Source organism: Pelophylax lessonae (genome assembly GCF_965119305.1).
Source record: "Pelophylax lessonae genome assembly, chromosome: 6".
In the NCBI taxonomy this organism is placed as follows: Eukaryota; Metazoa; Chordata; class Amphibia; order Anura; family Ranidae; genus Pelophylax; species Pelophylax lessonae.
In genome coordinates, this window is record NC_138773.1 from 111999012 (window position 1) to 112013437 (window position 14426).

The 14426-nt window shown below is 44.8% G+C and overlaps 1 protein-coding gene across 2 annotated transcripts in view; it reads right to left on the reverse strand.

Moving 5' to 3' along the window:
• Nucleotides 1–14426, reverse strand: part of LYRM1 (LYR motif containing 1) — a 70082-nt gene that overhangs the window by 5692 nt on the left and 49964 nt on the right. For both annotated transcript variants that reach the window (XM_082262224.1, XM_082262223.1), the window contains exon 3: nucleotides 13625–13717. In XM_082262224.1, coding sequence (XP_082118350.1) covers nucleotides 13625–13717 — 93 coding nt within the window. The remainder of the gene's footprint in view (nucleotides 1–13624; nucleotides 13718–14426) is intronic.

Genomic DNA, 14426 nt, shown 5'->3' on the forward strand with positions numbered 1-14426 from the left:
ACAAACTATAGTATGTATATACAGTACAGACCAAAAGTTTGGACACACCTTCTCATTCAAAGAGTTTTCTTTATTTTCATGACTATGAAAATTGTAGAGTCACACTTCAAGAGGTAGTCACCTGAAATGGTTTTCACTTCACAGGTGTGCCCTGTCAGGTTTAATAAGTGTGATTTCTTGCCTTACAAATGGGGTTGGGACCATCAGTTGTGTTGTGCAGAAGTCAGGTGGATACACAGCTAATAGTCCTACTGAAAAGACGGTTAGAATTTGTATTATGGCAAGAAAAAAGCAGCTAAGTACAGGAAAACGAGTGGCCATCATTACTTTAAGAAATGAAGGTCAGTCAGTCAGTCCGAAAAATTGGGAAAACTTTGAAAGTGTCCCCAAGTGCAGTCACAAAAACCATCAAGCGCTACAAAGAAACTGGCTCACATGCGGACTGCCCCAGGAAAGGAAGACCAAGAGTCACCTCTGCTGCGGAGGATAAGTTCATCGGAGTCACCAGCCTCAGAAATCACAGGTTAAGAGCAGCTCAGATTAGAGACCAGGTCAATGGCACACGGAGTTCTAGCAGCAGACACATCTCTAGAACAACTGTTAAGAGGAGACTGTGTGAATCAGGCCTTCGTGGTAGAATATCTGCTAGGAAACCACTGCTAAAGAAAGGCAACAAGCAGAAGAGACTTGTTTGGGCTAAAGAACACAAGGAATGGACATTAGACCAGTGGAAATCTGTGCTTTGGTCTGATGAGTCCAAATTTGAGATCTTTGGTTCCAACCACCGTGTCTTTGTGCGACACAGAAAAGGTGAACGGATGGACTCTACATGCCTGGTTCCCACTGTGAAGCATGGAGGAGGAGGTGTGATGGTGTGGGGGTGCTTTGCTGGTCACACTGTTGGGGATTTATTTAAAATTGAAGGCATACTGAACCAGCATGGCTACCACAGCATCTTGCAGTGGCATGCTATTCCATCCGGTTTGCGTTTAGTTGGACCATCATTTATTTTTCAACAGGACAATGACCCCAAACACACCTCCAGGCTGTGTAAGGGCTATTTGACCAAGAAGGAGAGTGATGGGGTGCTGCGCCAGATGACCTGGCCTCTACAGTCACCGGACCTGAACCCAATCGAGATGGTTTGGGGTGAGCTGGACCGTAGAGTGAAGGCAAAAGGGCCAACAAGTGCTAAGCATCTCTGGGAGCTCCTTCAAGACTGTTGGAAGACCATTTTAGGTGACTACCTCTTGAGGTGTGACTCTACAATTTTCATAGTCATGAAAATAAAGAAAACTCTTTGAATGAGAAGGTGTGTCCAAACTTTTGGTCTGTACTATACTATATATATATATATATATATATATATATACACACACACACACACACACACACACACACACACACACACACATACATATATATTCACTCACACACACACAGTATCTCACAAAAGTGAGTACACCCCTCACATTTTTGTAAATATTTTATTATACCTTTTCATGTGACAACACTGAAGAAATGACACTTTGCTACAATGTAAAGTAGTGAGTGTACAGCTTGTATAACAGTGTAAATTTGCAGTCCCCTCAAAATTACTCAACACACAGCCATTAATGTCTAAACTACTGGCAGCAAAAGTGAGTACACCCCTAAGTGAAAATCTCCAAATTGGGCCCAATTAGCAATATTCTCTCCCCGGTGTCATGTGACTTGCTAGGGTTATAAGGTATTAGGTGTGAATTTGCAGCAGGTGTGTTAAATTTGGTGGTATCCCTCTCACTTTCTCATACTGGTCATTGGAAGTTCAACATGGCACCTCATTGCAAAGAACTCTCTGAAGATCTGAAAAAAAGGTTGTTGCTCTACATAAAGATGGCCTAGGCTATAGGAAGATTGCCAAGACCCTGAAACTGAGCTACAGCACGGTGGCCAAGACCATACAGCAGTTTAATAGGACAGGTTCCACTCGGAACCAGCCTCGCCATGGTTGACCAAAGTAGTTGAGTGCATGTGGGCAGCGTCATATCCAGAGATTTAAGGGGTGGGGGGGTCAGACTGTCAGTGCCCAGACCATATGCCGCACACTGCATAAAATTGGTCGTCCCAGAAGGAAGCCTCTTCTAAAGATGATGCACAAGAAAGCCTACAGTTTGCTGAAGACAAGCAGACTAAGGACTTGGATTACTGGAACCATGTCCTGTGGTCTGATGAGACCAAGATAAACGTATTTGGATTAGATGGTATCAAGCGTATGTGACGGCAACCATGTGAGGAGCACAAAGACAAGTGTGTCTTGCCTACAGTCAAGCATGGTGGTGGGAGTGTCAAGGGTCTGGGGCTGCATGAGTGCTTCCGGCACAGGGGAGCTACAGTTTATTGAGGGAACCATAAATGTCAACATGTACTGTGACATACTAAAACAGAGCATGATTCCCCTCCCCTTGGAGACTGGGACACAGGGCAGTATTCCAAAATGATAACGACCCCAAACACACCTCCAAGACTACCACTGCCTTGCTAGAGAAGCTGAGGGTAAAGGTGATGGACTGGCCAAGAAGGTCTCCAGACATAAACCCTATTAAGCATCTGTGGGGCATCCTCAAATGGAAAGTGGAGGACCGCAAGGTCTCCAACATCCACCAGCTCTGTGATGTTGTCATGGAGGAGTGGAAGAGAACTCCAGTGGCAACCTGTGACGCTCTGGTGAACTCCCATGCCCAAGAGGATTAAGGCAGTGCTGGAAAATAATGGTGGCTATACATAATAGACACTTTGGGCCCAATTTGGACATTTTCACTTAGGGGTGTACTCTTGTTGCCAGCGATTTAGACATTAATGGCTGTGTTGAGTTATTTTGAGGGGACAACAAATTGACACCGTTATACAAGCTGTACTTTACATTGTAACAAAGTGTAATTTCTTCAGTGTTGTCACATGAAAAGATAAAATATTTACAAAAATGTGGGGGGTGCACTCACTTTTGCAAAATACTATATTATATAGTAATTTATATATATATATATATATATATATATATATATATATATATGTGTGTGTGTGTGTGTGTGTGTGTGTGTGTGTGTGTGTGTGTGTGTGTGTGTGTGTGTGTGTGTGTTTGAAAATTGATCAATATGGATGTACTGCCAGCCTCATTTCATCTCATTTCTTAAGGCCTTAAATTGCCAGGACAGTACAAATGCCCCCACAAATTACCCCTTTTTGCAAAGTAGACAGTCTGAGGTATTTAGTAAGAGGTATGACAAGTTTTTTGGATTTCTATTTTTTTTTTTTTTTTACAATTTTTTGGAAAGCGAAGAAATTAACTAAAAATGTTTTTTTTTCTTAATTTTTTTTGTTTTTTACATGTCATCAGTACAGTACAGCGCGTCCTATGACTGACGTGGTGGTGATCAGGTATACTGACTGGTGACCGTAGGTTAAAAACATAATAAATAAATGTTATTAAACTTTTTAAACATTTTATTTTCCTTTGTTTACTATTCCTTTTTTTCATCCTGTCATCAGAGCAGCTCAGTGTGACCATAGTGACACTGAACTACTCTGGGGGGGGGGGGGAATCAGAGATTTTTAATTTTTTTTCCACACTGTTATTGCTTATACAGTAAAGATCGCTGTATAAGCAAAAGTTTTAGCTGTCATGAATGGGTTAACCATTAACAGCTTGCTTTTTGTTGTGGTCCGTGATTGGCTACACTTAATCACATGGTACAGGTAGCCAGGTGCTGTGGGCCAATCACAGATCAAAACAGTAAGCAAGCTGTTTATGAATGGAAAGCCATTCAAGACAGGTTGTTTACATTAGTATTATGTGATCGTGATCACCAATCGTATCGATCCCATGATACCTGGCTACTGGTAACTGAAATCCACGGTGATAGTGGTCAAAGGAGGGGCGTACTGTGTGCTCCTAACCTGGAGCAGGCACAATGACATACATGTACATGATTGGGCCTACACGTGTTGGCCCGCCACAGTAAAATTGTGGCAGGTCAGAGAGTGTTTAAAGAAGCATTGCACTCTCCCTACCAAAAATTAAATTCCCTCTAAAATATACTATTGTATGAGGAGGAAAAAAAAACATACTTACTAGTCCACAGAGTCCAGCACCTTCTACCTTGCAGTTGAAGTTTCACTTGCGCTATTTGGCTCCCGTGTCGCCATTCTCAGACCTCCTTTTTACTGAAACTTCGTAGTATGCAGGAGCCGTGAGATACTATACATTTGTACATACATACTGCAGGTTTTCAGGTATTCTGGACCAGGCCAAGACCTGCAGCAAGTCTCTGCATGCACAAGGGGATTCTGTGAATGTGTGGTAAAACCATGGGTCTCAGCCAGGTCCAAAATACTTGGAGCAGACTCATGGCATGTATGCCTGTGCATGGAATTTCACAATGGCAACGTGCCCCTTTCTGAAACACTGCCTCCAGGGATATGGGACATCAGAGGAGGGGAGTGGGGGTCCTAAGTCATCCTCACTTAAGGGAAAGTGGTGGGCTGCAACCACTAAAATTAATAGCACAAAGGAGAAAATAGGATGTTTAATACTCCCTGTAAAGTCCTTTTTTCAGGGAGTATAGGAGAACACAGCTCTGCTTTAAGATCATCATAACTAGTGTGAGGGATTAGCTCGGTAGCGGGTGTGGATGACCCCTTTGGGGGGGTTCGTTACACAGGGAGATAGCCGAGTAGTGGTTGAAAACAACAGTTTATGGTTTATTCTTCCAATTTCTTCAAACAAGTGCATGCAGCAAAAACATCAAAAAATCAAAATAAAAACACAAAATAAATCCTGGCCGCTGTGGGCGTCTACCTTCTCACACACAGGAACCTACCTAAGGAGTCTTCCCAACCTACTGTTGGGCAGACACTGCTGATCCTACAGCAGACACTCAAATGTCCATTTGTGTTTTCTTTACACAGAAAAAGTTCAACACCTCACCTTTAGAAGTCTCTCATCTGACTGCTCTCCCCAGCTCACACAGCCTCAGGAGGCAGCAATCAATAGACTTCCTTTGGACAAATTATAGAGGCCTTAATTGCCTCATTCTGAACAGCTGAAAGTTTTTTCAACTTCCGTACACCTTCCTGCCTACCTCTGCAGCCGACACCTGATAGTAATTGGTGAATTGTCTAAACCAAGCAGAAAAGTATCTCCCGTCTGTGACAACACCCATAGATTTACCTGACTTCCTGTCACATACCCCCCCCTCTTGTTTCAACCCTAGGGTTGGGACACAGGTTGCCAGGCACGCATGTGCTCGGGACAAACCATCTGCATTCACCATTTGAACACCGGGGCGATGCGTTACCACAAAACTAAATTCCTGAAGGGCCAGGAACCACCTATTTATTCTCCTATTGTTCTCCTTGTTCTGTGCCATCCACTTCAATGGGGCATGATCCGTCACCAGTTCAAACTGTCTACCCAGGAGGTAGTACCGGAGAGAATCCAAAGCCCATTTCACCGCCAAACACTCTTTCTCAATGGTGGCATAATTCTCCTCATGGGCCTTCAACTTTCGGCTGGGGTACATAACAGGGTGTTCTTCCCCATTGATAATCTTGGACAGTACAGCTCCTAAACCCACATTTGATGCATCTGTCTGGATCACAAAGTCTCGTGAAAAATCAGGCGACTTTAAAACTGGCTGACTACATAAGGCCTGTTTTAAAGCCTGAAAAGCTGTTTCTGCCTCGGGAGTCCATTTGATCATGACAGACTCCTTCCCTTTGGTCAAATTGGTCAGGGAAGCAGCCTGTGAGGCAAAATGGGGAATAAAATGGCTATAATAACCTGCAATCCCCAAAAATGCACAAACCTGTTTCTTGTTGGTGGGACGTGGCCAATCCTGAATAGCCTCAACTTTGTTTATTGGGGCTTGATTAGACCTCTACCAATGGTATACCCCAGATACCTCGCCTCTTCTAGCCCAATGGTACATTTTTTTGGATTGGCTGTAAACCCAGCTTTCCAGATGGAATCCAACACAGCCTGAACTTTTGGTAAGTGTGAGTCCCAATCCTCACTGTGAATGACCACGTCATCGAGGTATGCAGCAGCATAGGCTTGATGCGGCCGAAGGGTCTTATCCATGGTGCATTGGAATGTGGCAGGAGCATTCTGTAACCCAAAAGGCATCCTCCGATATTGGAAAGATCCGTCCGGAGTTACAAATGCTGTTTTTTCCCTGGCCGACCCCGAGAGAGGAATTTGCCAATAACCCTTAGTAAGGTCCAACGTGGTCATGTACCGGGCAGTGCCTAGGCGATCAATTAGTTCGTCTATGCAGGGCATAGGATAGGTGTCAAACTTAGTGATTTTATTCAGGCGACGAAAATCATTACAAAACCGCCAACTTCCATCTGGTTTGGGCACTAAGACAATGGGACTGGACCAATCACTATTTGACTCTTCTACCACCCCCAACTCAAGCATTTTTTTTTATTTCTTGGCGAATGGCCTCTCGCCGGGCTTCTGGAATTCTATAAGGCTTTAACTTGACCTTATCCCCTGGTGTGGTGATGATAGTTACATAGTTACATGATGTCATGTTTAACTCCAGAGACCCAACCTGGCAGGTCTGAAAACTTCTCCCTATTACGGAGCACAAATTCTTTAACCTCCTGTTTCTGAATTTTGGACAGAGTCTCTGCTATCCCAACTTCAGGGACAGCCAGGTTAAATGGAGCAGAAAACCGGGTAGTCTCAGCGACCAAGGACTCTCTATCCTTCCATGGTTTTAACAAGTTCACGTGATAGAGCTGCTCAGGTTTTCGTCTTCCCGGTTGACTAATTTTATAATTCACCACCCCTATTTTCTCCAACACTTCATAGGGACCCTGCCATTTGGCTAGGAATTTACTTTCAACCGTGGGGACCAACACCCTATCACCAGGTGCAAAAGAACGGACCTGGGCCCCACGATTGTAAATCCTTTGTTGAGCCAACTGGGCTTGGGCTAAATGTACCTTCACAATCGGCATCACTTGGGGAATTCTATCTTGCATTTGTGCCACATGCTCAATCACACTTCGATGAGGGGAACTCTCACTCTCCCATGTTTCCCTGGCAATGTCCAGTAGGCCCCATGGGTGCCTCCAATACAGCAGCTCAAATGGAGAAAACCCTGTGGATGATTGGGGAACCTCTCTTATGGCAAACATCAGATAAGGGAGCAGATAATCCCAATTCTTTCCGTCTTTATCCACCACCTTCCTCAACATTTGTTTTAAAGTTTTATTAAACCTCTCCACTAACCCATCTGTTTGAGGGTGATATACTGAGGTACGCAATTGGGTCACTTTCAGGAGTTTACAAAGTTCTCTTGTCACCCTAGACATAAACGGGGTGCCCTGGTCAGTTAGGATTTCCTTAGGAAGACCCACCTGGCTGAAAACTTGAAATAACTCCTTGGCTATGGTTTTAGCAGAGGTATTTCAGAGAGGAATCGCTTCTGGGTAACGGGTGGCATAATCCATTATTACCAAGATGTGCTGGTGCCCTCTAGTGGACTTCAGTAAGGGCCCAACCAAGTCCATGGCGATCCTCTCAAAAAGGGACCTCGATAATGGGCAGGGGTACCAACGGACTGCGGAAATGGGGCATGGGTGCATTAATCTGACACACTGGACAGGAAGAGCAGTACAATTCCACTTAGTGATCCCAGGCCAATAAAACCTCTGGGTGATTCTTTCCAGGGTTTTTTCTGCTCCCAAATGTCCCCCAAGAATGTGCCCATGGGCCAGTTCCAAAACCATCTTGCAGTACGGTTTAGGCACTACCAGTTGCTCAACGGTGTCCTCTATCCTCTGTGACACTCGATATAAGAGGTCCCTTTCAATAATGAAGTAAGGGAGGGCAATCCTCTCGTCAGGGTTAACCAACTCCCCATCTATCTTCACTACATTCTCCCGGGCTCTTAGCAATGTGGGGTCCCTCAATTGCTCAGTGATAAAATTTTCTCGGTGCACCTTAAGGTCATCCAACCCCAACGGCCGCTGTTCCTCTTCTGAGGTAGCAGGCTCCTCCCTAGGGACTGGTGTTTTCCCGGCTAAGACTGAGCACGGAAATTCAGGATAATCCTCACAGTTAGAGGATTCTGGAGCAGATGTTTCAGGTTCAGAAGAACCACCTACTGGGGAATCTGGGCAATCCCAGAGTTCCCAGAACTTTGGGAAATCCCTTCCCACAATGGCGTCATGTGGCAGTTTGGGAACTAAACCCACTGGGTGACACAAGATACCGAGGGATGTTTCAAAAGTAACCGTAGTCACCGGATATTCTCGAGTGTCCCCATGTACACAAACTACAGCCATTTTCCTAGGATGTAAGTTTTTTTTCCACCACTAGATCACTTCTCACTAAGGTGACCAGGCTACCTGAATCCAACAATACCACCACATCTTTACCATCTAAACATTCTATATAAAAGGTTTCTCATTCCCCTTTACTGCAGTGTATGTGGTTGCAAAAAGGGACTGTCGTCTCTCTGTCAGAAAGTCACAATGCATGGGTTCATCATCCACTGGGCAAACCGCTGCTACATGTCCCTCTTCCCGGCAACGGTGACAAATCAACCTTCTGGTCCTCTCCCGTGGGATGGGTCTTCCAGGCCGCTCTCGCCAAACATTAGTAGTAGTCCTGCTAATACCTCTAGTTGCTCTTTGGATCCTCTCTCCACCCCCATCCCCTGACGCAGTCTTACTTATAGGTGGGGAGGGTCTGGTCTTGGGGTGAAAAGTCTGTGCATCTCTGGGAAAAGAGGTCAAATTTTCTGTTAGGTACCTTTCGACCAGGTCTACTAATTTGTCTGCGGTTTCTGGACCACCATGGCTCACCCATTTCTGCAGGGTGTTAGGAAGAGACCTAAGAAATTTGTCCATTACTACTCGCTCCAAAATTTTTGGTCCGGACAGACTTTCTGGCTGCAGCCATTTCTTAGCCAAATGGATGAGGTCATACATCTGCGACCGGGGTGGCTTCTTCAGCTGATAACTCCAATTGTGGACTCGCTGAGCACGGACATCCAAGGTTACCCCAAAACGTGCCAATATTTCCTCTTTTAATCTATCATAGTTTTTTGCATCTGCAAGCTCCAAGTCAAAATATGCCTTTTGGGCTTCTCCAGATAATAGGGGGGCCACTAGTCCGGCCCACTGTTCTTTAGGCCAACTCTCTTTCTCCGCTGTTCTTTCAAACGTGGTCAGAAACATCTCAGGGTCCTCATCTGCAGTCATCTTTGGCAATAAGTGGTTTACCGGAAAAGTAGGTATGTTACTGGCCTGACTCCCAGCCTTCGGTCTGCTGTCTCTGAAGCTGTTTCACAATGGCCTCCATTTGCTGCTGGTGTCTCTGTTCCAAGCCTACAATGGCCTCTCGGTGAGCTGCCATGCTCTCTTGCTGAGCCTGTTGTTGAGCTGCAATTGCCTGCTGTGGAGCTGCATTTGCCTGCTGTTGGGCTGCATTCGATATAATCAGTTGTTTCAGCATCTACTCCATTTTGGGTTTACTTTAACTGCCCGTGGCACTCCACCATATGTGAGGGATTAGCTCGGTAGCGGGTGTGGATGACCCCTTTGGGGGGGTTCGTTACACAGAGAGATAGCCGAGGAGTGGTTGAAAACAACAGTTTATGGTTTATTCTTCCAATTTCTTCAAACAAGTGCATGCAGCAAAAACATCAAAAAATCTAAATAAAACACAAAATAAATCCTGGCCGCTGTGGGCGTCTACCTTCTCACACACAGGAACCTACCTAAGCAGTCTTCCCAACCTACTGTTGGGCAGACACTGCTGATCCTACAGCATTCACTCAAATGTCCATTTGTGTTTTCTTTACACAGAAAAAGTTCAACACCTCACCTTTAGAAGTCTCTCATCTGACTGCTCTCCCCAGCTCACACAGCCTCAGGAGGCAGCAATCAATAGACTTCCTTTGGACAAATTATAGAGGCCTTAATTGCCTCGTTCTGAACAGCTGAAAGTTTTTTCAACTTCCGTACACCTTCCTGCCTACCTCTGCAGCCGACACCTGATAGTAATTGGTGAATTGTCTAAACCAAGCAGAAATGTATCTCCTGTCTGTGACAACACCCATAGATTTACCTGACTTCCTGTCACACTAGGTAATATCACCACCTGCAGTCATTGGACACCAAGTGCAGTTAACAAAAAAACCCCACGACAACAAAGATAGAGGCGCAGGTGCTGCCTCCACAAACAAACACAGGGAAAATGATTCCTCTTTCATTTAGTAGGACACAGCTCTGCCTTTAGATCATCACTGTGTCCTCCCAAAGGAGTGCTACAATGAGGCAGGAAGACAAGAACAACAGAAAAATGTATAAACCGTGTTAAAAGGAAAAATACAACAGGCCAGTCAAACTGCTGCCTGTAAAACTTTATAACTCAAACTGCTTTTAGCTGATGCACATTTACCTTGTAAATTTGGTGAATGTAGAAACACTTACTTGTTTGAGTAAGCCTTTACTGTAAATGGTTGTGGATCCAGCATGAGATATTAGTCTCTGCTGCAGGGACTCTTACATGGACCCTCTAAAACCACTAACAGGAAGCCTGTCCTACAAAACCCAGCCCTGGCATTCAGGTACACCCTAAGACTAAGGCCACTTCCTTAGGGTGCACTGGTTAAGGGGACAGTAGTGGAAGCACAAAGTCCTTGTCCTTTGAATGAAGGACAACCTTATCCTTACACAACAATAAATACAGAGGCTTGCAGGACAAAGCCCCCCTTTCTGATATTCTGTGTGCCGAAGTGACAGCTAGAAAAGTCACTTTCTGGAACAATGTCAGCAGCGGGATCTTTTGGATGTTCTTGAAGGGCATTTTTTGTAAAACTAACAGAACTAGGTTAAGGTTCCACAGTGACAATGGCAGTCTTACAGGAGGGACAATGTTTGTAACTCTATGAATAAAGGTGAAGACAAGTGACAGCGGGCATGGGAACAAAACTGCCAATCCGGACAACTGACCCCTAAAAGTGCTTAAGGCTAGCTACTGCTCTAGGAGAAAAGCAACTGAAAAAGGACGCCCAGGAATTCACACCATGCAATATATGGTCCACTGGGAATCTCAGCTCCACTGCCCCGTTTTCTGGTTTCAAAAATCCTTGGCAACAAAGTGATGCCCCATTTCACGCATGGATTCATGAAAAATCGTTCTTGCCAAACCAATCTATTTACCCTTCTATGATGAAGTGAGCTGCCACCTAGATAAAGGTAAGCCTGTGGATGTGGTGTATCTGGACTTTGCAAAGGCCTTTGACACCGTTCCCCACAAACGCTTACTGTTCAAACTAAGGAATGTAGGTATGGACCATAAGGTGAGTACCTGGATAGAGAACTGGCTCCAGGGGAGGTTGCAAAGGGTGGTGATTAATGGGGAGTACTCATAAACTAAGCATGCCAATATCTTCTATGCAGGATGTGGAAACCTTACAAGCGGACCTGAACAAAATTATGTGGGCAACTACATGGCAGATGAGGTTTAATGTTTAAAAATGTAAAGTAATGCACCTGGGTGCCAGAAACCAGAAAGCAAGCTACTCATTAGGGGGGGGAACCTCTGGGTGAGTCTAGGATGGAAAAAGACCTGGGGGTACTGGTAGACAACAGGCTTGGCAGTGGCATGCAATGCCAAGCTGCTGCAAGCAAAGCCAACAGAATACTGGGATGTATAAAAAAGGGGATTCACTCCAGAAAGACTCTGGTCCGGCCACATCTCGAGTATGCTGTCCAGTTCTGGGCACCGGTCCTCAGGAAGGATGTGCTGGAACTGGAGAAAGTCCAGAGAAGGGCAACAAAAATAATTAGGGGAATGGAAGACATCAGCTATGAGGAAAGACTACAAGCACTGAATGTATTCTCTCTGGAGAAGAGACGATTGAGGGGGGATATGATATCAATGTACAAATACTGTACTGGCAACCCTAGCATATGGAAAAACCTATTCAGAGAAAGGGAATACAATGAGACACGTGGCCACTCACTAAAACTAGAGGAAAGTCGATTTAACCTTAAAATACGCAGGGGGTTCTTCACTGTAAGAGCGGTAAGGATGTGGAATTCTCTTCCGCAAACAGTCGAATCAGCAGGGAGCATCGATAGTTTCAAAAAACGATTAGATGGGCACCTTAAAGACCACAACATCCAGGGGTATACAATGTATGGTTAACAGCAAACACACACACACATCATAGGTTGAACTGGATGGACTGATGTCTTTTTTCAACCTCACTAACTATGTAACGTGTTCCCAGCGCTACCTCCACTGTTCCTGGAATCCATGATACAGTCCCTGCTCAAAACTTAAATTAAATTTTGGTGTCTTCTTTTCAACCACCATTGTACCCAATCCCACAGACATGCTCCTCAATTTTTCAGTATCCAATTCAAGCGGGTTCAGTTTATGGTGCTGCTGACACAATCCCCACCACCATCAATATCCCAGAATTACCTGCTTCAATCTCAGTGGGCCTCATTTCCTCCTCTGTGAAGAGCTCAGCTCCCATGCTTGTGCTCTATAATTACTCAATTTTGTAAAAGGGCTGCCAAATACATTATAGTAAACATTTTTCCACCCTGGTCATTTACCAGTACGATTATTGCTTTTGTTGTTCTTTACGGAAAGTTCAAAAACCACTATTTTTGATTTAAAAGAAACTGTTCTTACTGCGGTCATATCCTCCAATCTCTTCTCCTGCACATATTACCCACTGTCATAGCTTTCACAATTCTCTACATATACTGCCTGCTGTCAGATCCTCTGCACTCCTCTCCTACACATATTGCCTGCTGTCAGATCCTCTGCACTCCTCTCCTACACATACTGCCTGCTGTCAGATCCTCTGCTCTTCTATCCTACACATAATGCCTGCTGTTATATCCTCTGCACTCCTCTCCTACACATTCTGCCTGCCATCATATCCTCCGCACTCCTCTCCTACATATACTGCCTGCTAGCATATCCTCCGCACTCCTCTCCTACATATATACTGCCTGCTAGCATATCCTCCGCACTCCTCTCCTACATATACTGCCTGCTAGCATATCCTCCGCACTCCTCTCCTACATATACTGCCTGCTAGCATATCCTCCGCACTCCTCTCCTACATATACTGCCTGCTAGCATATCCTCCGCACTCCTCTCCTACATATACTGCCTGCTAGCATATCCTCCGCACTCCTCTCCTACATATACTGCCTGCTAGCATATCCTCCACACTCCTCTCCTGCACATACTGCCTGCTGTCATATTCTCTGTACTCCTCTCCTACACATACCGCCTGCTGTCATATCCTCTTCTCCACATACTGCCTACTGTCATATCCTCTGTACTCTTCTCCTACACATACTGCCTGCTGCCATATCCTCTGCACTCTTCCCCTACACATATCCTTTATACTCCACTTCTGCATATACTACCTGCTGTGATAGCCTCTACACTCCTCTCCTGCACAAATTGTCTGCCAAGATATTTCTTTAACATGGTTAGTTATATCACCAGCATTTCCAGTTCTGGCAGGGCCACACGTTTGTTAGTTATGATAAAAGTGAATTTCAATGTAGACACACGTACAGCTCTGGGATATGGGATTCCATAATGTAAACCAATCTCAATCCTTGCATTGCATTCTCCTATAAATTGCTGGATAGTTTCTTTGTGTGTTATCTAAAAAAGGAAAAAAAAAAAAGTTAAAGTAATAAAGTCAGCAAATAGGAATAGGCAAATTGCAAGCAAAGAAAGGATAAAATATTAAATATTCAAACAGTCTAGAGATATAACTTGATCCAGAGACATAAGGTGAGATTTAAAAGAACAAGCACTAGGGCCTCTAAGTGCCGGTTGACATTTCTGCAATGCAGGAACTCTGGGAATATACAGCTTGTTCCCGCATCGCATCCGCACCCCTGGCAGTACACACTGCCATATGCGATACGCTGGGGGTGTCAATTAGAAGTTAACGACACCCCCAGATCAGATTGCATATTGCAATGCAATCTGAATTTTCGCACAGAGTCGGATCGCACTAGTGTGAACCACCATGCAATCCGATTCTGCTGCGGACCAAAAAAAGGGTCCTGTGCGTGTTCGGTGCGATTGCGGTGCGAATTCAGCCATACAAACTGTATGGCTGAATTTGCACCGCACAGAGATCGCATGTAATTTTAGGAGCAGTGCGCTCCGAATAACATGCGATCTCTGTCATCGCAGAAATGTGAACCGGCACTAAAGGTTTAAAGATGCACCAAGTCATTTACACGGTGCTTTGTAGTGAATGTCTGCACCAGGACTTTGTGTACAGTAGCTAGCCATAGATGGTTAGCTTTTATCATTTATAAGAGGTGGATGGAGGGATCCTACTGGAAGGGACATTGTA